Source organism: Panthera onca, chromosome B3 (assembly GCF_046562875.1).
Source record: "Panthera onca isolate mPanOnc1 chromosome B3, mPanOnc1 haplotype 2, whole genome shotgun sequence".
Taxonomy (NCBI): Eukaryota; Metazoa; Chordata; class Mammalia; order Carnivora; family Felidae; genus Panthera; species Panthera onca.
In genome coordinates, this window is record NC_138344.1 from 27,360,579 (window position 1) to 27,387,127 (window position 26,549).

Sequence of the window (26,549 nt, forward strand, 5' to 3'; positions counted from 1 at the left end):
CACAATAAGAAATGCACACTGTGCAAAAAAAATCAGAAAAGTCAGAAATTAATGGTTCTAGTTTCTCAATAAGTGACATTTAATAATCCCTGAGGAGTGGGGGAATTAAATTATACAACATAATACTCAAAACTCCCAGTTCTTAACAAAAAAACTTATAAAACTTACAAATAAACAGGAAAATATGGCCCATTCACAGCTGAAGAAATTAAAAATAATGATAGAAACCCAGACATTAGAATTATTAGTCAAAGATGTTAAATCACCTGTCTTAAATGTGTTCAATGAACAAAAGGAAATCATAGACAAAGGACAAAAAGAAATCAAGAAAATGTTGCATAACTAAAATAAGAATATAAAGAAATAAAAGTTATTAAAAAATGAAATTATAAAAAGGAATGAAGTAGACATTCTGGAGCTGAAAACTACCATAACTGAAATAAAAACTCATAAGAACTCACAGCATATTTGAGCATGCAGAAGAAAGGGACAGCAAACTTGTAGGTAAGACGTTCAAAATTATCAAGTCTGAGGAGAAGAAGGAAAAGTGAATGAAAAAAAATTAAGAGAGCCTGTGAAACTGTAAGAACCATCAAACATAGCAATATATGTACTATAGGAGCCCCAGAAGAAGATAGAAAAAAAGAGGCAGAGAAAATATTTGAAGAAATACTGTCCAAAAACTTTCCAAATCTGAGGAAATACATGAATATACATGTCCAAGGAACTCCATGAACTACAAGCAGGATAACTCAAGGAGACCTACACTAAGACAGCTTATAGTTAAATGATCAAATCCAAAAGACAAAGAGAAAATACTTAAAGCATCAAGAGAGGAACAATTCATCTCATAAAAGAGAAAATCAAAGTCACATTGCCAAGATGGTGGACTATAAGACCCAGCCTCTGTATCCTCTCAAAGATGAACAATTAGACAGCAATCCACAAACAAAAGCAGCTCTGAGATAAGACTATGGTCCACTTAAGAAATGTTAGTGGAACCTGAGAAAACCTGAGAAAACCACACGAAAGATAAGGAAAAAGTTTAATTTTACCTGTGTCATCCATTGGCCAAGCCAGCACTGCTCAGTTCCAAGAGGTAACTTCTTAGCTAGAATGAAGTCCCCACACCAGGAAAGAAAGTGTATTGAGCAACATACTTACCCAGCCTTTCAGGGCACCACACAAAGTACCCACTTGAATTTCACCCCACCCAGAAACCTGGCAAACCTAAGACATACAGAGATGGCTATGAACAAGGAAGAAAAGCAGGACCCACCAGTATCGGCTACACAGAAAGGCAGACTGCAGTTCATAGTGACCTGATCTACAGAGGACTCTGGTAGCTTTGACCCCTGAAGACACTAATGGCCAGAATGGTTGTCGCAGACCCCTGAAGATTTACCACAGGTATTTGTGTTCCCTGACACCAGCCCTGAATCCCTCCTCACTTCCTCTCTGCTAGCCCCACCCATAGCCCAGGACCTGCATCAGTAGCCAGCCCAGGCTGCTGCAACTGTGCAAGTGCAAGACACAAGCCTAGACCCCTAAAGCTGACTCCCACCCCTGTGCATATGCTCAGAGCTAGCCCCTCCAGCTATCTGCTCACGTATTGCTGGCCTGGTATGTGTCACTGACTTCTACTGCCACATGCACACACATGGCAAGATCCTGTAGTCACAGGAGTGCATACCAGTAGCCAAGGCCCCCATACTAACTTGTGGGCCTACATTTGGCCTTATCTCCTGTCAGTGGTCTGCACCACTGGGCTCACCTGCAGCTAGCCCTTCCAGCTGTACACCTGCATGCCCCTAGCCTATCTCCTAAAACTAGCCTCCCATCATGCACCTATGGCAAGAACAAGTAGCTATGGTAGTACACACAGACAACCAGAGCCTCTGCAGCTGCAGTATAACCTCAGTAGGCCCTACCCCTTGATGCTTCTCCTGGCTCCCACAACTATATGTATATTTGCAAATGGCCCTTGCCACCACAAGGCACCTGCAGCTTCCCCCTGCAATGAATTATGTGCACATCATCAGCTCTGACCACCACTTCTGCTAACTCTGGCCCCTAACCACAGAACCTGGAAGCACTTCTGGGGATCACAACAGCCTTTGTAGCCTCTGTGGACCACCCATGATAGTCACCAAGGACCACACAGTGTCAACGCTGTGGACTTCGGCAGGCTGAGCTAACATTACCATATACCCCAGAACAGAGCTGCCACATTTTCCCAACACTCCATACCCTCAACCACTATACCTAGGTCACAACACACTCCAGCATGCCCTCACCTAAAGGTAAAGGTCTTTCCTTACATAAGTCAGTCCATTAAATCTGGAAGAGGTGACTGTTTATTCAAGACTAGAGGGATCATAAAGAATCAGGAAAACATTATTCTACCAAAGAAACAAAAAAAGCTTCTCTAGACACAGTATTATTAAAGTGCCTAAAATCAATACAAATAATTGTAAAATGAGCAAGAGAAAATAATTCCTCTCATACAAAGGAACACCCATAAGGCGATGAGTGGATTTCTCAGCAGAAACCTTGTAGTCCACAAGAGAATATTCAAAGTGTTGAAGGAAAAAGACTGCCAACCAAGAATATTTTACCCAGCAAAGCAGTCCTTCAGAAATTAAGGAAAAATAAAGACTTCCCTAGAAAAACAGATGCTAAGGACATTCATCACCATTAGACTTGCCTTGTGAGAAATGCTAAACAAAGTTCTTGAAGCTAAAATGAAAACATACATACTTATTAATAACACGAATACAAATTAAAGTATAAAACTGACTGGTAAATATAAGTATACAGTCAAATTCAGAATACTCTAATACTATAATGGTGGAATGTGAAACACTTAACTCTAGTATAAAGGTTAAAAGATAAAGTACTAAAAATAAATATACCTACAACAATCTGTTAATGGATACACAAGATTAAAAGATGTATACTGTGACATCAAAAACATAAAATAGGGGCTACCTGGGTGGCTCAGTCATTAAGCATCTGACTTTGGCTCCAGTCATGAACTCACTGTTCATGAGCTTGAGTCCCACATCAGGTGAGCATGAGCCCTACCTTGGGTTAGCTCAAGACCCGCTTTAGGTGAAAACAAACCCCGCTTCTAGTAAAACATGAGCCCTGCCTAGGATGAGCCCCACTTCTCTCTCCCTCTCTCTCTCTCTCTCTCTACCCCTCACTCACTTGTGCCCTCTCGAAAGAAAGAAAGAAAGAAAGAAAGAAAGAAAGAAAGAAAGAGCAAAAACATAGACTTTTTATATGCAATTGAAGCTAAGTTGTTATGAGCTTAAAATAGATTATTGTGACTATAAGGTGTTTATGAAAGCCTTAGGGTAACCACAATACAAAAACCATATAGCAGATATCATAGTAGATATACATATGATAAAGAGAAGAGAATGAAGGTGGAACACTATAGAAAACCATCAATTTACAAAGTCAGACAACAAGGGAGAGAAAAAGGAACTATAAAATAATGAGAAAACAATTAACAAGATGGCAAAAGTAAGTCATTCAATTTCAATAATTACTTTATTTTTTAAATTTTATTTATTTATTTTTGAGGGAGAGGCAGAGAGAGGAGAGAGAGAATCTTAAGCAGGCTCTGTACCTTCAGCATGGAGGCTGACATGGGACTCAAAGTCACAAACCATGAAATCATGACCTAAGCCAAAGTCAACAATCAGATGCTCAACCAACTGAGCTACCTAGGCACCCCTATCAATAATTACTTTAAATGTAAATGGACTAAATTCCCCAATCAAAAGACCCACAGTGGCTAAATGGATTTAAAAAAAAAAGACCAACTATATGCTGCCACAAGAGACTCACTTCAACATCAAGGACATACATAGGCTCAAAACAAAGTGATGGGAAAATATACTCCATACAAATGCAAACCAAAGAGAGCAGGGGTAGTTATAGTTGTAGCAGACAAAGTATACCTTAAATCAAAACTGTAAAGACACACGAAGGTCGTTATATAATGCTAAAGGAGTTGATTCAACAAGAGATTATAACAATTGTAAATATATGTGTACACTACATCAGAGTACATAAATATATTAAGCAAGTATTAACAGGTGTGAAGGTAGAATTAGACAACAATATAGTATTAATAGTGGACTTCACGACCCCACTTTCAAAAATGGAAAGATCATTCAGACAGAGCATCAAAAAGGAAATATTGGATCTGAACTACAATTTAGAACAAATGTGCCTAACAGACATATACAGAACATTCCATTCAATAACAAAATGCACATTTTTCTCAAACACTAATCGAACGTTCTCTAGGCAGGTCATACATTAAGTCACAAAACAAGTGTTAACAAATTAAGAAGATTGATATTGTATCAAGCATCTTTTCCAGTCACAGTAGTATAAAACTAAAAACAATAACAGAAGAAAAGCTGAAAAATTCACAAATATGTGGAATGAAACTACATGCCCCTGAAGAACCAATAACTCAAAGAAGAAATCAAAAGGGAAATAAGCATCTTGACACAAATGGAAATATAGCATACCAAAACCTATGAGGTAGAAAAAGCAGTTCCAAGAGGGAAATTTACAGCAATAAATGCCCACATTAGGAAAAAATAAGTTTAAATAAGTAATCTAACATTACACATCAAGGAACTAAAAGAACAAACAAGCCCAAAGTTAGCAGAAGGGAGGGAATAACAAAAGATTAGAGCAGAAATAAATCAAATAGACTAGAAAAGCAATAGAATACATCAATGAAACTAAGAGCTAGTTTTTTGAAAAGATAAATAAAATTAACAAATCTTTAGCTAGACTAAGAGAAAAAGAAGACTCAGGAACAAAAAAGGAAACATTACAATTGATACCACAGAAGTACATAGGATCATAAGAGACTACCACAAATAGTTATATTACAACACATTAGGCAACTGAGAAGATATGGACAAATTCCTAGAAACGTGCAAGCTACCAAGACTGAATCACAAAGAAATACATAACTAGTATGGAAATAGAATCAGTAATGAAAAATCTTCCAAAAAAGAAAAACCCAACACCAGATAGCTTCACCAGTGAATTCTACCAAAAATGTCAAGAATGATTAATGTCAATCCTTCTCAAAGCCTTCCAAACTATTAAAGAGGAGGGAACACTTCCAAACTGGTGAGTTTTACAAAACATGTAAAACATTTAATAAATGCTTTATGATTTAAATTAGAAACTTTTAAAGAAAAATTAACACTAGTCCTTCTCAAACTATCCCTAAACCTGAAGGGAATGCAATACTTACTTATTCTATGAAGTCAGCATTACCTTGATACTAAAACCAGGTAAAAACACTACAAGAAAACTATAGACCAATATCCCTTATGAAATCCGGCACCAAATGTGTCAATTTAAGGAAGACATTGCCTCTCCAAAGAGGAAACAAATAGAAAGACGCTAGAACTCAGGCAAAAGAGGACACAGCGAGAGAAGGAGCAGAAACACAGACAGTACCGTTCAGAAAACAAAAAATAAAATTAGAAAGCATCAAATGATGAAAAAGGTTTTCCATGAGAAAAAGAGGAAATTAAGGTATTATAAAAGTGCTGTTTTTAAATAAGAATTCTAGACTGACTTAGCACTTTAAACTATATGAACATGTACATTTATTTAAAATTAAACACTAAACAACTAACCAGTTCAAAACAAGTAACATAACACAATGTTAGGTATTAAGTGCTATGGGAAAAAAATAAGTAAAAAGGAGATGGCTGGCAATCAATTTATCACGGAGAAGGTAATATTTTAAGAATATAAGTGAGGAAGCAAGACCAAGCTCCTAATGATCTGTGTGAAGAGTCTCTGGCAGAAGGAATAGAAAGTAGAGAGACTCAGAAGCAGAAGCTTGCTTGATGTGTCCAAGGAAAGCTAAGGAGGCCAGTGTGATTGGAGCTAAGTGGGCAAAGAAAGAGTGATAGAAAGTGAAATTAGAAGTGATGGTGTCCACAAATCAGCCCTAAGTAAGCACAAAAAGATCGAGATCATACCGTGTATATTTTCAGACCACAATGCTATGAAACTCGAAATCAACCACAAGAAAAAATTTGGAAAGGTAACAAATATATGGAGACTGAAGAACATCCTACTAAAGAATGAATGGGCTAACCAAGCAGTTAAAGAAGAAATTAAAAAGTATATGGAAGTCAATGAAAATGATAGCACCACAACCCAAAACCTCTGGGATGCAGCAAAGGCGGTCATAAGAGGAAAGTGTATAGCAATCCAGGCCTTCCTAAAGAAGGAAGAAAGATCTCAGATACATAACCTAAACTTACACCTTAAATACCTGGAAAAAGAACAGCAAATAAAACCCCAAACCAGCAGAAGACAGGAAATAATAAAGATTAGAGCAGAAATTAATGCTATCGAAACCAAAAAAACAGTAGAACAGATCAATGAAACCAGAAGCTGGTTCTTTGAAAGAATTAACAATTGTTGATAACCCACTGGCCAGTTTGATCAAGAAAAAAAGGAAAGGACCCAAATAAGTAAAATCAAGAATGAAAGAGGAGAAATCACAACCAACACAAAAGAAATAAAAACAATAATAAGAGAATATTATGATCATATATGCCAACAAAATGGGCAATCTGGAAGAAATGGACAAATTCCTAGAAACATATACTCTATCAAAACTGAAAGAGGAAGAAATAGAAAATTTGAGCAGACCCAAAACCAGTAAGGAAATCGAATTAGTAATCAAAAAGCTGCCAAAAAACAAGAGTCCAGGGCCAGATGGCTTTCCAGGGGAATTCTACTAAACATTTAAGGAAGAGTTAACACCTATTCTCTTGAAGCTGTTCCAAAAAATAGAAATGGAAGGAAAACTTCCAAACTCTTTCTATGAAGCCAGCATTACCCTGATTCCAAAACGAGAGAGAGACCCCACTAAAAAGGAGAAATATAGACCAATTTCCCTGATGAACATGGATGCAAAAATCCTGCACAAGATATTAGCCAACCGGATCCAACAATACATTAAAAAAATTATTCACCACAACCAAGTGGGATTTATACCTGGGATGCAGGGTTGGTTCCATATCCATAAAACAATTAATGTGATTCATCACATCAATAAAAGAAAGGACAAGAACCATATGATCCTCTCAATAGATGCGAAAAAAGCATTTGAGAAGCTACAGCATCTTTTCTTGATAAAAACCCTCAAGAAAGTAGGGATAGAAGGATCATACCTCAAGATCATAAAAGCCATATACGAGCAACCCAAAGCTAATATCATCCTCAATGGGGGAAAACTGTTAGTTTTTCTAAGGTCAGGAACAAGACAGTGATGTCTACTCTCGCCACTATTATTCAACATAGTATTGGAAGTCTTAGCCTCTGCAATCAGACAACACAAAGAAATAAAAGGCATCCAAATCAGCCAGAAGGAGGTCAAACTTTCACTCTTTGCTGATGACATGATACTTTATATGGAAAACCCAAAGGATTCCACCAAGAAAGTGCTAGAACTGATTCATGAATTCAGCAAAGTTTCAGGATATAAAATCAATGCACAGAAATCAGTTGCATTCCTATAGATCAATGATGAAGTGACAGAAAGAGAAATCAAGGAATTGATCCCATTTACAATTGCACCAAATATCATAAAATACCTAGGAATAAATCTAACCAAAGAGGTGAAAAATCTATACACTGAAAACTATAGAAAGCTTATGAAATAAATTGAAGAAGACACAAAAAAATGGAAAAAGATTCCATGCTCCTGGATAGGAAGAACAAATATTGTTAAAGTGTTGATACTACCCAAAGCAATCTACATATTTAACACAATCCCTATCAAAGTAACACCAGCATTCTTCACAGAGCTAGAAAAAATAATCCTAAAATTTATATGGAACCAGAAAAGACCCTGAATAGCCAAAGCAATCTTGAAAAAGAAAACCAAAACAGGAGGCATCACAATCCCAGAATTCAAGCTATACTACAAAGCTGTAATCATCAAGACAGTATGGTACTGGCACAAGAACAGACACTCCCACTGGTGCTGGGAAAACTGGACAACGACATGCAGAAGAATGAACCTGGACCACTTTCTTACAACAGACACAAAAATAAACTCAAAGTGGATGAAAGACCTCAATATAAGACAGGAAGCCAACAAAATCCTCGAGGAGAAAGCACACAAAAACCTCTTTGATCTTGGCCACAGCAACTTCTTACTCAACATGTCTCTGGAGGCAAGGGAAACAAAAGCAAAAATGAACTACTGGGACCTCATCAAAATAAAAAGCTTCTGCACAACGAAGGAAATAATCAGCAAAACTAAAAGGCAACCAAGGGAATGGGAAAAGATATTTGCAAATGACATATCAGATAAAGGGTTAGTATCCAAAATCTACAAAGACCTTATGAAACTCAACACCCAAAAAACAAATAATCCAGTGAAGAAATGGGCAAAATACATGAATAGACATTTCTCCAAAGAAGACATCCAGATGGCCAACCGACACATGAAAAAATGTTCAATATCACTCCTCATCAGGGAAATACAAATCAAAACCACAATGAGATACCACCTGACACCTGTCAGAATAGCTAATTTTAATGACTCAGACAACAACAGATGTTGGCGAGGATTCAGAGAAAGAGGATCTCTTTTGCATTGTTGGTGGGAATGCAAGCTGGTGCAGCCACTCTGGAAAACAGTATGGAGGTTCCTCAAAAAATGAAAAATAGAGCTACCCTACGACCCAGCAATTGTACTGCTAGGCATTTATCCATGGGATACAGGAGTGCTGTTTCGAAGGGACACATGCACCCCCATGTTTATAGCAGCACTATCAACAATAGCCAAAGTATGGAAAGAGCCCAAATGTCCATCAATGGATGAATGGATAAAGAAGATGTGGTATATATACACAACGGAGTGTTACTCAGCAATCAAAAAGAATGAAATCTTGCCATTTGCAACTACATGAATGGAACTGGAGGGTATTATTATGCTAAGTGAAATAAGTCAGTCAGAGAAAGACAAAAATCATATGACTTCACTCTTATGAGGACTTTAAGAGACAAAACATATGAACATAAGGGAAGGGAAACAAAAAACAATATAAAAATAGGGAGGGGGACAAAACAAAAAAGACTCATAAATATGAAGAACAAACTGAGGGTTGCTGGAGGGGTTGTGGGAGGGGGTACGGGCTAAATGGGTAAGGGGCAGTAAGGAATCTACTGAAATCATTGCTTCACTATATACTAATTAGGATTTAAATTTTAAAAAATAAAAAATAGAGTTAAATAAAAAAAAAAAAAAAAGGAAGTAATGGTGTCCAAATGGGTAAGGCATGCATGCAGGCACTGCAAGACTCTGAGTTGTGCTGAGCAAAGTGGGGATACTCAGTGGAGAATGGATGTTTGGGTCTGAGCAAGAGTGGAAACAGAACAATTTGGAGGTAACTGCAATACACAGGTGGGAAATGTTGGCTAGGATTTGGGGGCAATGGTAAAGATTATGGAAACTGGCTGTATTCAGAAGCTCTGAAGGGCACCTGGCTGTGGGGTATAAGAAGAAGCAATGGATCAAGCTGGTTCTAAATTTTGGGACTCTGAGCATATGAAAGTTTTATGTAAGTGAGAAAGATTGGGGAAGGATGTAATCAGAGTTTCTTTTGGAACATGTTAAGTTTGAGATACCTATTTTATCTCAGTGGAGAGGTGAGCAGGGCAACTGGATATGGGAGAAGCCCAGGAGTAGGTGGATGCAGGTGAAATTTAGAGCATGAGCTTGGATGATACCTCTAGCAAAGAGTCTAGAGAGTGAAGTGGCCAGAACATCTTCCAGTGTTTGGGGGCTGGAAGATGAAGAGGGCCTGCAGAATGAGACCAAGGAAGAGTGGCTGCATGGATAGGAGGAGAATTTTGAGGAGTCAAACAGGGAAAGAACCCAAATAGGAGAGAGGTTACCTCTATCATGTGCTACTGACAGTCCAGGTTAGAAGAGAACCAGGAACATCACTGGATTCTCACAAGGGTGGATACCATGAGATCTTGCGGTGGAGTCAAGAGAAAAATGAAGAGGGGCTACAGCAAGATGAGTATGGCAAGGAAAGACCTTGCTTTCAAAGAGTTTGGCTTTTAAAGGAAGCAGAGAAAAGGGAAGGGAGCCATGGAGATATGTGGCTCACTGAGGTCTTCATGAGAGGAGAGATGGCAGCATGTTAGATCCTGATAAGAATGATGTAGGGGAAAGTGAAAAATAAATTATGCCGGAGAGAACTTTGGCTGTGGCACCAGGTGGAGGAACTGGCCTCCATTGAGTGGGAATGTCTCCCATACAACTGGAAGGAAGGTAGGATGCACTAGGCAGCCACAGTGGTCATTGTTCATGAAAGCTCCCACATCACTGCTTATATCTCGTCACAAAAGGAAAGCTAGGTCATCAACTGTGAGAAAGGAAAGAAAGGGTGCTGGAGGCTCAAAGAGAGATGAGAGGTGTGCAGGAGTCATCAAGAATCATGGGAAGATGAGGCTCAGGACAAAGCTGTGTGGAAGGCAGCACTGAGGGTCCATGATGGAAGGGCTGTGGCTGGGAGACAAGTCAGCAATCCTTGCTGCTCTGTTTCATTGTCTGTGCATGTGGATGGGGAGGCAGGGGGCAGGATTAACCTGGTGGTGGGTGTTGCTTGCCAAAGGAAGACTGTGAAGCCTAATAGTGGCAAGGGAGCTGAGGATTAATACACAAAGATAATCATAATAATAGTTATGAAAGGTAGGTATTTAAGGAGGAAAGGGAGAATGTAAAGCAGGGTGGGTCATCAGGAAGGGCTGTTGACTTGGGTCATAAAGTTATCAGCAACAATAAACTCTAGGGCAAGGTCCAGGACTGGGTTACATTTCTCTTTGGGGGTACACGAAGATTTTAAAGGAGGGTAGTATTAAGGGACTCAATTTCCAGATCTTTCATACATCATCAAAGTGAGCTGATTCCTCAGCCCTAAGAAATGGATGTCCTAGGGCCCATGGGAAGAGACTAAGGAGGGTGGCTCCTGGATCATAGCCCTGTGGATGTTGAAAATCATGCATGTGTTGGGAAAGGCTCTGCTTGCACTGATCCCAATTGAGCCCCAAGAAATCCCCAACAAAGTAGGAAGACAGGTGAAGATGAATTGCTGCCTACCTCAGGGCCCATGGAGATACTTGCCAGGGCCACACACTGCCGGCATACCAAGCCCGGACCCTCTGTGTTCCCCTAACATCACTAGTTTGGCTTTGGGTCTGTACAAAACAACTTCTCTTCTTGATATTGTTACAGGGTCATCATACCAGAGATGTCACCTCATCCCATGAAACGTTACTTGCATCAGCTCAGCATACAGCACTGTACAAGAGGACCAGCTGAGTTCCCACCCCTGGGCTGGTCACCTCAGCTATGGTCCCAAGGAATTCTGAAAAAAAAATGTGACTAGTTCATACATTTAAGTTAATATGTAAAATTGCTCATCCTAAATTAAAATAGTTCCTAAGAATGTAATTGCTAGCATATGTTAACATTCTTAAAAGCATTCCATCATTCCTTTAAATCATACATTTAGAATTAAATACTGTAATATCAATTTATCTAAAAATACATATAAAACTCCTTTTCAAATATCTTAGCAGGAGGACACATACTTTGCTGCCTGGACTCTAACCCCTACAATGGGCATCTGATCCACGACCCTAGAAAGGATGGTTTCTGAGTGCAGGAGAATTAACAATTAAAGGGAGGCTGGCTAGGCTATTCCTTATAGCAATGAAAGAGACACATGGAAGAAGACACCCAGAAGAGGGCTGAGATGGCCCATGTAGGCAACAACAGGAAGCAGCAGTGGTTCTTAGGGCAAGGGCTGCCCTGGGCCATGAAGCAAGGCCAAAGGGGCAGATACAGCACTTTCAGGTGGATAGCTGTCCTAAGATGGCCCTGTAGCATTATCAGACAGTGAGCATCAAAAGGATGTTCTGTTCTGTGAAAGGGAATGTAAATAGAAGATGCCAGCAGGGTCAGTTTTGAAATTTGAATTTATTGTCAACATTTGAGAGCTGAAAATTTTTCATAGAAAAATAGTGATACCTGGTTTTTGTTGTTATTGTTGTTGTTGTTATTGTTGTTGTTTGGAAAAATCAGATAAGTGCACATACCATGCCTACTTCCCTGCAGGGGGAAGATGCATCACAGCTGTACAGGTATTTCCCTATCTCTGGCCCAGCACACCTGCCCTCTCTCTAAATCCACAATTCCTGCACTTCCTACACCCACCACCCTGCTCTCCCTGGGCTCAGAACACCTGCTCTCCCTCTACTCTACCGCATCTAACCTCCCTGTACCTACCACCTGCCTTCCTTAAACCCACCACTACTGGGGTCAATGTGCACTTACCCCCAGCTAGCACTCTTGATGGTTGTCATTTTGCTGCTGATGTCTACCAAATGTCTCCAGGTGAGACATTTAAGTTTGGACACTTAATCTAGAGACTTGTCCCCATCTCTTATACACAGGGGAGTGCTCCAGCCTCTGAGGAATTGCCCACTCTTTCCTTTTATGTGGGATTTAATGAGTGCCTCAGGCAAATAGTAGGGATAACTTGCATCTTCACAGGGGATCCTGAGAATGGAGAGGGTGGGATTGTAGTTCTTCACTGGCAGGCATATTTGTAGTGGTAAGGAAATACTGCAGATGGGGCGCTGGCCCAGACCAGCGCATCTCCAGTGCATATGTGCAGGCAGTCACCCATCACCTAGTCCAGGTACAGGTTCTGACTTGACAGGTCTGGGTAGCCAATGCATATATTTGTATAAGCTCCAAGGCTGCTGACACCCAGACTCCACCTGAGATGGAGGGGCTGCATATTGTCAATGCAATGCATCTCTTTTCTTCTTCTTGGAACTCCTATCATTACCATTCTAGGGTTCCTGGGTCTCACTCAAATCTCTTACCTTTTTTCATGATTCTGTTCTTTTGTACTTTTGCTCTGTACTTTTAGTTAGCTCTTTCATTTGGCTTCAAACCCACTAACTCAGGCCTAACACTGACTTTTTTTTCAATTCGTTATTCAGTATTTTTTTAAGTTATGGGTTTTGGTTTCAGAAAGTACTTTTTATTCAATGCTTAAAATCTCCTGAATTGTACTTACAACTTATTGTTTATTTTCTTATGTCTCTGGGACATGCTGTGATGGATCTTGTCTGAGGCTGTTGGTCCCCCAAATGTGCTACTTGTTTTTTGTGGAGTGCTGCAGAGCTAGAATCCGGCAAAGTGGCCAGTCCTCACACCTATGGAAGGTGAAAGACCCTCAGCCTGGACACTGCAGGGCCCTTCTGAGGCCACACTCTCGGCCACCAGAGGGGAGTGGGGGCCTCCCAAAGAGGTTGTGCACTGTCCCCAAGGGGCTGACTTGCAACCTGACAGCCTGCCAGTACCAAAGTGATCAAACTGCAGGAGCTCTCCCAACCTAATGGGGTAAACAGCATCTCTTTGCTGCTGTCATTTCTATTTTCTCTGACCTAATGCTTTCTCAGCTTGCACAATGATGGATCTGGGATTCAAGCCCAGACTCACCTTCTCTAGAACCTTAACTGTTAATTCCTACAAAGGCTCATGTTATTAAACCTAACTGCAATCTGCTAGACCAGGTTCAACCCTCCACATTATTTTGATCCTGGAAAAGGAAAAGGATGAATGAAAACAAAAATGAGATCATGTAGACAGAAAAGCAAATGTGAAATGCTTCTGACTTCTACCACCCTGAAAGAGCATTTTTCTTTGTCAGGGGTTACAGCAGTCTGTCCTCTGCCCAAGCACCTCCTGCAGGGCAAGTGGCAGGGAGAAGACTACAAAGACCTAGAAGAAGAAGATACATGAGAACAAGCCAGCCTTGAAAAACTGACTACCACACCAAGGCTGCAAGATAATACAGATAATGATGAGTATCCAAGAAGTCAGAGAAAACACACAAAATCATGTGCATAAATTACCATTCTTTGAATTCAACATCCAAGACAAGAATAATCACATTTTAACTTGCAAATTTCCTGAGAATTCTTCCTGTTCAAGGAAATGAGGCTGAAAAGATAAGGTTTAAATGGAGAAAGTCTGTCAGGGAATTCTCAGTCATTAGCAATGTATTGCAAGTACATTTACTGGGAACACCTAAGAAAGCTGCCCACAAAAGCAGGTCTGGGCTCATGTGTGCTCCCACAGCTCCTTGTTAATTGCAGACAGGAAGCTGAAAGAAGGTGAGATGGGCAGATGTTAATAGGATTACCCTGAATGGAAATATTTTTTAAGACAGAAAGACAGGGGCGACTGGGTGGCTCAGTCGGTTAAGCGACCGACTTCAGCTCAGGTCATGATCTCACAGTCCATGAGTTCAAGCCCCGCATCAGGCTCTGTGCTGATAGCTCAGAGCCTGGAGCCTGCTTCAGATTCTGTGTCTCCCTCTCTCTCTGACTCTCCCTCATTCATGCTCTGTCTCTCTCTGTCTCAAGAATAAATAAACATTAAAAAAATTTTTTTAATAAAAAAAATTTTAAAAAAAGACAGGAAGACAAATACCATATGATTTCTTTTTTCTTTTTTTTTTATTTTTTTATGTTTATTTAGTTTTGAGAGAGAGAGAGAGAGACAGAGAGAGAATGGGGGAAGAGCAGTTAGAGAGGGAGAGACAGAACCCAAAGTAGGCTCCAGACTCTGAGCTCTCAGCACAGAGCCCAACGCAGGGCTCAAACTCAGAACTGTGAGATCATGACCTGAGTCAAAGTCGGACGCCCAACCAACTGAGCCACCCAGGCGCCCCCATATGATTTCACTCAAAAGTGGAATCTAAAAAACAACAACGAATGAATAAACAAACAAAAAGCAGAACCAGACCCATAAATACAGAGAACAAACTGATGGTTGCCAGAGGAGACTGGGGTAGGTATTTGGGCAAAATAGGTAGAGGGGAAAGGGAGATCCTGGCTTTCAGTTATGGCGTGAATAAATCACGGGAATAAAAGGCACACCATAAAGAATAGTCAATGATATAATAATAGTGATGTATCAGGACAAATGGTAGTTACACTTGTGAATACAGTATAATGTATAAACTTGTCAAATCGCTATGTTGTACATGTGAAACTAATGTAACATTGTCAACTATATTCAAATTTAAAAAACAAACAGGGGAACCTGAGTGGTTCAGTTGGTTAAACGTCTGATTTAGGCTCAGGTCATGATCTCACTGCTCATGTTTGAGCCCCGCTTTGAGTTTTGTGCTGACAGCTCAGCGCCTTGAGACTGTTTCAGATTCTGTCTTAGTCTCTCTCTGCCCCTCCAGCCCCCTCTCTCAAATATAAATGAACATTTAAAAAAACACTTAAAGTGATGAGCACTGAGCAATGTTGTTGAATCATTATATTGTAGAAAATGGTATAAACTCTGTATAAATGAATATAATTAATATGGCTGTGTATTAATTATACTTCGATTAAAAAATAAAAATTAAAGATAAAACAAAAAGGAAATATTTCCAAACCAGTTGATAGAGACCCCCAGGACCTCCCACAGCCTCAGCCCTTTGGACCCTGCTATGCCCCAAGCAACTGAGTAATTAACAATGGCACGTTGGATAAGAGGAGAGAGGGGGCTTCAAACTTCCTGTTTCAGAGTCTCCTTGTCTGTTCTGATTGCACTAAACAAAGCTGGAATGTCAATATTAAATTGAATTAATTTAATGTTAATTTTTTAATTTATTTTTGAGAGAGAGAAAGAGAGACAGAGGATGAGCAGGGGAGGGGCAGAGAGAGAGAGGGAGACACAGAATCTGAAGCAGGCTCCAGGCTCTGAGCTGTTAGCACAGAGCCTGACACGGGGCTTGAACCCACAACTGTGAGATCATGACCTGAGCCAAAGTCTGGCACTTAACTGACTGAGCCACCCAGGTACCCCAATGTTAAATATTTTTTAATAGTGTTACCATTAAAGAGGTGCCAGGGAGGGGCGCCTGGGTGGCGCAGTCGGTTAAGCGTCCGACTTCAGCCAGGTCACGATCTCGCGGTCCGTGAGTTCGAGCCCCGCGTCAGGCTCTGGGCTGATGGCTCGGAGCCTGGAGCCTGTTTCCGATTCTGTGTCTCCCTCTCTCTCTGCCCCTCCCCCGTTCATGCTCTGTCTCTCTCTGTCCCAAAAAAAAAAAAAAAAAAAAAAAAAAAAAAAAAAAAAAGAGGTGCCAGGGTGGTTCAGTCAGTTAAGCATGCGACTTTAGCTCAGGTCATGATCTCATGGTTCGTGAGTTAAGCCCCACATCTTGAACAGCACAGAACCTGGCAGCACAGAGCCTACTTTGGATCTCTCTCTCTCTCTCTCTCTCTCTCTCTCTGTCTCTCTCTCTCTCTCAAAAAATAAACATTAAAAAATAGTGTTCCCATTAAAGATAAGCAAAAGTCAAAATCAAGGGGAGAGCCCAAGGAATAAGGAAAATTTAAAAGAGCAAATCTAATCCCAAAAAAGTTCTGGGTTGCTCTTCTAAAACCCAGCTGTGCACATGCTGGAATTTTAACTGAAGCCCTGTCCAGCCAAATTAGAGAGATAAGCCCATCTATGATCTAGTTCTTCCAACTTTGGACACTGTGAGACACATTCTGGAGAGAAGACACCACCCAGGAAGAGATGGGCTTTGCTGTGTCCCAAACTAGGGCATTCAACATCTGTACAACTTCTCTAACTCAGGACTTCATGAAAAAATAATAACAGTGATAGCATTAGCTCAGAATTACCAAACCCAGACCATGGAAGAATAATATAGCTATGTAGCTAGAGAGTCAACCTGCAGACACTGATTCCTGCAGGCAATGAGTGAGGGACATAGAGTGTCAGGTCAGCCTAAGGTCCTGTGAGAGAGAGAAGCACCACCTTTCTCCTCACTGACAGGCTCTCTGCTCTACTTCCTTGGGTCTCAAGTGTTTCCCAGTGTGATATATGGTGATGGAATGTAATGGGAGCCCCCTTGCAAAGGCTGTTGGAAGAGGTATGGGTGGGGCCTCAAGGTCACAAGAACAGAGAAAATTACCCTGTCCAGAGTCCAACCATGAGGAGTGTTCACACCTGGGACTTATGGTAATTGTGACAGGACCCCAGTTTCTTGTATGCAAGCCCCATTCCTTCCTTTACTTTGTCATACCAGGGATTCACAGCTCTGCCATATACCAATCAGTGATGTCAGAAAACACAGCAAGAACAGGGCTCATCAGCCTTGTAAAAGACCTTTAATGTGTATCCCAATATCAGCTGCAGTCAGGGCCACATAGAGAACTCAAAATTCTGCCCAAGCCAAGCACGAGAAGCCACACTGGCCAGTGTCTGCATTCACAAGGAATAAAGGATGATTGCCTTCAACCAGTCTATCTTTGGTGTCTTACAATTTTCTTTCAAAGAATAAATAAATAAATAGACTGTCTTTTCCGTGAAGTGTGGCAGCTCTCAGTTGGGCTAACCCTGAAACAACTAGTTAATGATGCACTTCCCACTACAGCTGCAGGCCCACGGATTCCAGCTTGTAGCGTGACTCAGTATCCCTGGCCCAGCTGGCCCTAAGCTTTGCCACATCTTTCCTCCATAGCTACGAGTGCAGCAAACAGACATGGTTCATTCTCTGCTTCCTCTTGAGGGAAAGGTGAGCCCAGATTGTGTCCAGGCAAGTTGGGTCCATATCACATGGAAGAGCAGTGCAACTCACCATTGTAGCAGTGAATGGGATGTTGTCAATCAAGGATGATGCAATGGCTGAGACCCAGACCACCAGGATGATGGCAATTGTGAGGCGCCGATCCTCTGGGACCATCTGGAAGGAAGCAGATAATAGCAGTGCTATGTATCACAGTTGCCATTGATAAGTCACACACACTGAGGATCTGATGGTAGGACATATGAGACTCAGAAGAGACCACAAGGCTGCCAGTCCTTCCTCTCACACAGAAGACAAAGGCAGACCCAGGTGTGCAAACAGGACCAGCATGGGCTTTCCTTGCTATTATCAGGAGCCTCTGCTGGGTCTACAAGAAACTAAGGAGAATGATTCCCAGCCACACCCAAGCCAACCAGTACCTAGGGAAGGGAGCAGGGTGGCTCCATTCTCTGTGGCAGCATATATTAGTTACACTGACCTGAGCTCCTGGCAGAGGACTGGGGCTGTGCATTTTTACTCACTTATTAAGACTGGTTTCTCAATTGTTCTCCTTCTTAGACAGGTTTTAACTAAAGGCTCATAGCAAAATTGCAGGCCTCTATAATTATACATTCTTTGGAAAAAGTCTCCCTTCATCTCTAGGCTGCACAGGACAAAAAGGATTCTCTGCTATATTTTTTACATAGTCTGTGACCTATTCTTACCAGATTTTTTTTTTACAAAATCAAAGTAACAGAGGCTGGGACACATTCTATTATAATATTTAATGTACCTTTATTAGCAAAGCAGTCTGTTCTCCAACATATTCTATTAAGTGGAGATGTGCCAGTGCCTAGAAGAAATGGATATATGATGAAAATCAGTTTAAAACTAAGAATATATGCAAATTTTTTAAATATGTCTTTAAAATGAAAACACGTGAACATAAGGCAGGTCCTAGCTCTCGTTTCTTAGAAAGGATTATACTCAAATACACAGTCTATAAATAATTTACTATCAGATACGAGCACTGATGATTCACTGAGAAGAATGCACTATACCACAGGCAGGAATTTTCATTGATTTGTGTTACTGTCCACATTAAATTTAAATTTGAATGGAATGGCATCTTTTTAGTATCAGTGTATAGGAGCACTGTTCAATTGTACATAGTGAAATGCTGCTCATATAGAAGGTCTTTCAAGTAAGTTACATTTCAAATTTCTTTTTGAAGTTCAACATCACAGAAGAATCAAAGAAAATGCATGGTTTTTATAACTGTCAAAGAAAGGAAGAACAGATATATTTAACTGAAGCATGTAACTATTTTCTCAGTACTAGACAGATTGAGAAAATTGAGTGCAAGCAGGAAAGATTAGACGAAGGAGATGTAAGCTCAGGAGGCATTCTGCTCAGGCTGTTGCCTTCACCACAGCCAGGGAAGGGATGCACTGCTGACCACAATGGATCCCAGACAGGAAGCACTTGTAAGGAACGAGATGTGGGTGTGACACAGCTGCCTTGCACTTCTCAAATGTGGCTTTTTCACTGTGATGTCACCATGCTGAGTGACTATGAATATTGAAAACATCAGCTTGACCATGTTTAAACGCAAGTTTACAACTTCCCCATCCATATGTAGAGTTGTTTGTTAGCCTTCCTTTTAAAGTTGTGGAACCCAAATGTTGGGTTTTCAATCACAATTTTAAGACAAGTGTGCTATTAAATCAACTAAATCATAAGGATAAATCTATTTAGATAAATCTGTTCATAAATGAGTCAGCATTGTTGACATTAGGCACCAAATAATTCCTTGTCATAGGGCTGTACTGTGCATTGTAGGATGTTTACCATCCCTGGCTTCCACTCCCCAATATGACAACCAAAACTATCTCCAGGCAGTGCCAGTGTTGTCACAAAATCACCCCCTGATAAGAATCACTGATTTATAATAATCCATAAATAAAACATTTTTTTAATTTGAAAAACACAGTTAAATGTAGTCACATCCTTTATTTCATTCTATACTACTAACTAAAGGAAAAGTCAGAGGTCTAAGCCAGATTAAAACTTCTTGCTAGATATCAAATACAGATGGTTATATATGTGTGTATACATACATACAAACATACATACATACACATACACAGTATTATGTGCACACCTTGATGTGTGCCTATAAACAACTATCTATTTATATATTTAGTGCCATATAATTATCCCAAATATCAAGGTCCATGGTATAGAGTGTAAGACAACATAAAGGAAAATCTTCAAAATACTTAAACATTATATCTAATAACTCAGTTCAAAGTAACTGATCTCTTAATTGAAAAAAAGAAAGTCAAATACAAATATCTAATAAGAACTTTATAAATGGCAAATGAAATAAATATGTAATACTTTACCAAGCCCTTCAGACTGGATAATATATAGTGTTCTATTTTCAATTCACTGACCTTTTCTTTGGTCATATTCATTGTTACTGAACCCAAGACTTTTTTTAATGAAGTATTATATTTTTAAATTCTGACCTTTGTGTTTGCTTCTATTTTATAATTTCTGTTACTCTCTTAATGATTCCTATCTTTCATTCATTTCAAATTCATTTTTCTTTACCTCATTAAGTATGTTGTAATAGCTACTTCAAATTCTTTGGTCATTTCAACATCTGGATCATGTCTGGATTAAAATCTATTTATTGCCTTTTTTCCTGAGAATTTATTGCATTTTCCTCATTCTTTGTATTTTGAGTACTTTAGCATCATCTCCTGGATATTGTCAAAGATAAGATATGCAGATTCTGGGTCCTGTTATAATCTTCTGGACATCGTCCTTTTCTTTCTTGCCTTTTTTCTTTTCTGTTAGAAGTTAGGTTCAGAACACAATTTCTGTCTCACTTTCCAGGGGTAGTGGTTCAAATTCATATTTTCCATGATAATTTTGGTCTCTCTCACATATGCAGAGTTCAGCACTTGTAGACTCATGTAGATGGTTCAAGTTTCAGCTGAGTCCTTTAAACCTTGCTATGTTGATTTGTGCCTGTACAGCATATATGTCATTGAATTGTTAGAGACTTGTATGAATGGTTGTAATCTCAGATAGTCCTCTAGGCCTACACTAGGCTGTTTTGGGTCTGTATCACACATGCATTGTTCAGAACTGTACATGTTCATGCATGGGATTGGGGGTGTGGAATTCCCTGGCTCTCTCTTCTGAGATTCCCTGATTCCCAGCCCACAGGTACTACTTTCCCTGGCTCCTCTGGGTGGAAAGATGCAGATACTATGGCTAGGAATTTATGCCACCATGCCATGCCATGACTAAGGCCTTCCTGTCCTGGAGGGAAATCTAGGAGGCAGAAAAATAGGAAAATCACCCCAAGGGGGTCACTTTTCCAAGTATTAACTCCCTTCCACAATTCACCTGGTTTTGTCTATTGTTCAGAGTCCATCAATACTTGGTTTTTATATTTTTTCCAGCGTTTCAGTTGTAATCAGAGAGAGGAATAACCTTTAATAGGTTTGTACCCCCAAAGAATTAGAATACAATATTCTTTCTTATTATGTAACTCAGTTAAAATACTCTTCCTTCAGCTAACTTTTAGATTTAAAAATAGATTAAATGTGCTATTTCTCCTCTTCCAAATCCTCTCTAATTGATCTACATACCCATTATACCCTGGTACCTGGGCAGGGGCATAGCTAGACCCTGTGTCCACCCTGGAGCCCACTGCTGAGCTAGGAAGGACAGCATGAGTCACACAGCAACTCTGAATAAAGTGATAAGGATGCAAATCAACCTGAATCCTGCCAGAATTTGAAAGGAAATGTTTGATAGTCCCATGACCATCAATTGTACCAAGGTGGAAGCACAAGTCTGTCAATATTCAAGAGGTCAAATAGAAAACCATGTGCTCTTTGGAGTCTTTTTCTCAGATGCCCTCTGATCTACCTTTCCCTGCTGGTTTTCCCTTTTCATGATATCTCATCTTATTTTAAAATCATCTCCATCAAAATCTAACCTCATCGAAAAAAAGAAAAACAAACACCCTAAATTTGGAAACCTGTAAAATATATTTGAAAGTTCTGATATGTTTAACAGCTGACACATTCAGCTATTTTCACAAACATTTGGAATACATTAAATGGGAATTATTTTAACTGAACTTAAATTACAGCACTATTTTTAGAGAATGTCATAGCTAGGTTAGAAACAGATTACTGAAACCGAGAAAGAGCTCATTATAAATCCTTTTTGCTACAAATATCCAAAAATGAAAATGCCTGTATGTCCATTTTCCCCAGAATTATGTATGTATCCTCCCAGTGAACTCACTAACAATTTTATTTATAAGATAGCACTTCTTTATAGACTCAGCTATAAGAGAAAGCACCACTTAAATGACCCTCCTGTTCAGGTGCCTAGCAGTAAAGCTAGATGACCACTCTCATTATCTAAAAATAAACTTTTTCTGGGGAGCCTGGGTAGCTTAGTCAGTTAAGCATCTGACTCTTGATTTCAGCTTAGGTCATGATCTCATTGTTTGTGAGATCAAGCCCTACATAAGGCCCATGCCATTAGGATGGAGCCTGCTTAGAATTCTCTCTCCCCCTTTCTCTGCCCTTCTACTGCTTGTTCTCTCTCTTTCTCCACTCTTCCCCTTACCTGCTCATATGCTCTCTCTCTCACAAAATAAATAAACATTTAAAAATAAATAAATAAATAAATAAACAAACTTCTTATGTTGTTCCCTCACACTGGAATTAAAGATCCATTAAAGGCATTTATAATTTAAAAACTAATCTTATTTTTATATTCCATGGAAGAGACATATTAAAAGAGATTTGAATAATTATTGAAAAATACTAAATTAAAGGAATAAGATTAAATAAAAAAATTTTATTGAGTGTTTTAGGTAGTAATAGTGTTGCGTTTTCATTTGCTTAGTTTTATTTTTTAAGGGGGTGGTTTCTATATTTGTTATTTTTCCCCAAGGCAAGAATGAGCCATTGGTATTTTTGAACTTGTAATCTGAATATATTGGTAGTCACTCTCTGCCCCTTAGGTGTAAGCAACTGTGCTCTCTGCCAGCACCCCTCAAAATTAATTTTTCCAGTGAATGAAAATTCTTTTACTCATTCACATTATTACTTCTCATTTGATCTTAACATTTCTTAAGACAGTTGAGAATATAAGGAACATATGATTTTTTTTATTCTAAATTTATGCATTTAAATTCAAGCTAATTGATATACAGTGTAGCATTGGTTTCAGGAGAAGAATCCAGTGATTTATCACTTACATATAACACCCAGTGCTCATCCCAACAAGTGCCCTCCTTAATGCTCATCATCCATTTAGCCCATCCCCCCACCCACCTCCCCTCCAGAAACTCCTACTTTGTTCTCTGTATTTAAGAGTCTCTTATGGTTTTCCTCCTTCTCTGTTTTTAAGGAACGTATGACTTTTATGTTATAAACTTCAGGGTTTATAAATAAATGTAATTTATTTCAAAAAGTAACTTATATACAAGAAAATGATGGATAGCCAAGGAGAACTTGGAATGCCTTGCAGTGAAAACTGATTTGGAACTTGGCATGAGTTATTAACTATTAACATAAAATTATTACATTAAACCTACAAATTAGAGCTTTTTTCCCACTTATTATTAGCACTATTATTATTTTCAGTGACAGAGTCTTGGCATAGCTAAAGATGTCCCATTGACAAAGACACAAATAAATGTAGATGCATGCGAAGACTTTCCAAACATCCTGTACATCCAAAGAAGGAAACGGACACAAAGCATAAATGTGCTTGCAAGGATAACTCATCGCTTAGGAACCAGGAAATCACCAAAGCTTTCTAATATGGCCTAAAAATAGCAAATATTTTCTCTTTCTTCTCATTTTAAGATTCTGATAAAAATAGCTTCACAAGAAGCTTTCTTAGATTAATCCATCTGAGAACCACTCCACATAGCATAGCACCTGTGACAATTACTGTGAATGACTGTTATATCTACAGACATGTGGTTTGACTTATAAATGCAAAATCCTCATAAAGCAATATTTCACATTGCCTAGTCTCATTCATTCCATTATTGGTTTGACAAATATTTATTGAGTGCTTGATATGTGCCAAGCACTGTTAGGCAGCTAGCAGCCTGCTTAGGTGGAGCACCCAGGTAGAAGTGACAAGTAGAAATACACATTCACCTAACAAGAAGGCGATTGGGTCTGGGTTCAGTGAACAAGTGAATGTATGATGGAAAATAATGTGTAAGTGGCAGCTACAGCCTGACCATTCATGTTTAATAAGCTGTGGTTGAGGCTCTGGATTATATTCCAAGTGCAACGAGGACAAAACACTGCTATGAAAACTCCAAATATTATTGTTTTTGACAAACATTCTAAGAAAATGAATAGTGTTTGCAGCAGTACAGAAGGGTATATCCTGCTCAAAAGTGTTCCCAGAAAGATCCAAGAAGAATTTGAAGGCTAACTTTTCAATACCACAGGGCAAAAGTGGAAACAGTGTCTCCTTCAAGATTCTCAAACTAAAACCTACTACCTGAGAAGTCAATAAACCTAATTAATGTCTCTCAAATCCCTAAAACATCCACTTCTTGTTTTATTCTTATGATTATAAAGATAGGTTTAATTATTTCTTTTTAATGTTTAAGCCAATAACTAAGAGAATACAAATATTGTCTATAGCTTCAAAACACTTGGTAAAATAGACACAAAGAAATTTTAACAATATACTTCATCAATAAATGGGAAAAGGAAATACCAAGGAAATATAACAAATATCAAATACAGGACATAACAGTGAGTAGTTTAAAATTAGATCCAAATGTATGTTCTTTACTGGAAACCAACTAAAAACAAAATGACAGAGATTAAAAATAAATAAATGAGCAATTTCAGGAGACTTCCATACAAAACAGAATGATATTCTTTCTACCTGGTCATCTACTTCTTTCTAACTGCTCATCTCTATTAAGCACAACTATAAATCATGGAAATAAATCAAGAGACGACCAAAGGAGAATTCTTACAGGTGGTAATAGGAAAAACAAACTGCTTTGCTTTCAGGACAGGAAGAATGATCAGCACTAGGGTATCAGGACATGACAGGAAGAACAATCAGCACCAGGGTATCATCCATCTCCCAAAACCAACATTCTTTGACCCTCCCCCCCCCAACATAGCAAGAAAAGGGAGTCAAGTGGGCTTGTTCCTCCCCTGGATGGAATGGGATCCCTCTGACAATACCAGGTGATTATGGTTCCCCTGGCAAGGAAGATCAATAGAGCCTGCCAACAAAGGTGGCCAGGGAAGTTGTTCCTCCTCTGCTGAGAAATACCTGGTAGGCATGCAGATCCTGCAGAAAGATGCCACTACAACACAGATGGGGGATCTCAGTCCTCTTTAATACCAGGCCTGAGACCCTCTTCCCTGCCAATAAATATCTAGGATAGCTATGGGACACTGGTAGAGGTATCCTGTCACACTGCATGGCTCAAGAAATGTTCTGAGGCTCCCACAGGAAGGGGGATCCCATTATAATGAACACCCACTTGGGAGGCCTCTTCATTCCTCTAGGCCCAAGATTCCTCTTCCCCAACAAAGAGAAACCAGGCAGCCCAACCTGGGGAAATCCCTTCCACCCTCTCAGGAAACACCAGCAGGGATGAGGGGGAACCCCAGTGCACCAAATAAATAGATCAAAGTAGCACTACAAGGTTTCTGAAAATTAAACTGTCATTGGAACCATAGACCACAGGCCAGAACCTGAGGGCTAAACTTAAAACAGGATGACTGCCTGCTGAAATAAAAGATTTAGGGTTGACTCAGAGTACCCTAAGATAATGGATACAATACCCAAGATACAACCAAAATTTAGCTGTCGTATCAGAAACAAACAAATAAACATAGCTTGAATGACAAAGGACAATCAGTTGATAACAACACGGAGATAAATCAGATGTTGGAATATTTAAAAAGGATTTTAAAGCAGTCAGTATATAATGTCCCAATAATCAATTACAAATTCTCTTGATTTTTTTTTAAATAGAAAACCAGAATGAAGAAATAGAGGGGTTTTTTCAAGGGACAAAATGGAAATTATAAAACTAAAAAAAAATACAGTAACATAAATATTTTTAAAAATTCTTAGTATGGGCTCAAGATAAAGTGGAGATGACAGAAGAAAGATTCAGGGAGTTCTAATATTCATGTCATTGGAGTGCAAGGAGAGAATGAGCATAGAGTGGAAAAAGTACTTTATGAAATAAGGCTGAAATTTCCCCAAATTTGGCAAAGAGATCCACACCAAGGCACATCATAAACTTCTAAAAACTAAAGACAAAAAAAAAATACTGAAAGCACCCAGACAATTCTATATATTACCTATAAGGGAACATCAACTTTAATGGTAGAAAATTTTCAAGGGATTAAAGAAAATAACTGTCAATTATACATTCTATATCCAGTGAAACTATTCTTCAGGAATGAAAAGGAAATAATGACACTTTCAAATGAGAAAAACTAAAAGAATTTACTAGACATACCATTAAATACTGCCTAAAAGAAGCTTTTCAAACACAAAGTAAATTATTTAAAAAATTACTCTGCGGTATCAGGAAAGAAAGAGAACAACATAAAGAGTAGAAATATATGCGCATACAATATACTTTTCCTCATGAGTTTTATAAATCACATTTTATAATTAAAACAAAAATTATAATATTATCTGATACTCAAGATAATGGTATTTAAACACATGGGGTAGGTTAAAGGAATCTCAATGGAAATGAGGTTTTCACACTTTATTCAAAAT

The 26,549-nt window shown here is 39.1% G+C and overlaps 1 protein-coding gene and 1 long non-coding RNA gene across 2 annotated transcripts in view; one reads left to right on the forward strand and one right to left on the reverse strand.

The window, feature by feature from the left end:
* The window catches only part of OCA2 (OCA2 melanosomal transmembrane protein), a 496,949-nt gene that overhangs the window by 190,391 nt on the left and 280,009 nt on the right, over nucleotides 1-26,549 (reverse strand). The window contains exons 20-21 of the mRNA XM_078447715.1: nucleotides 18,493-18,552; nucleotides 17,772-17,876 (exon numbers count right to left, since the gene is read on the reverse strand). Coding sequence (XP_078303841.1) covers nucleotides 17,772-17,876; nucleotides 18,493-18,552 — 165 coding nt within the window. The remainder of the gene's footprint in view (nucleotides 1-17,771; nucleotides 17,877-18,492; nucleotides 18,553-26,549) is intronic.
* LOC132668349 (uncharacterized) lies at nucleotides 10,508-11,554 on the forward strand. The gene is made up of 2 exons (XR_009605546.2): nucleotides 10,508-10,792; nucleotides 11,336-11,554. It is a non-coding gene; the product is annotated as an uncharacterized LOC132668349 (long non-coding RNA).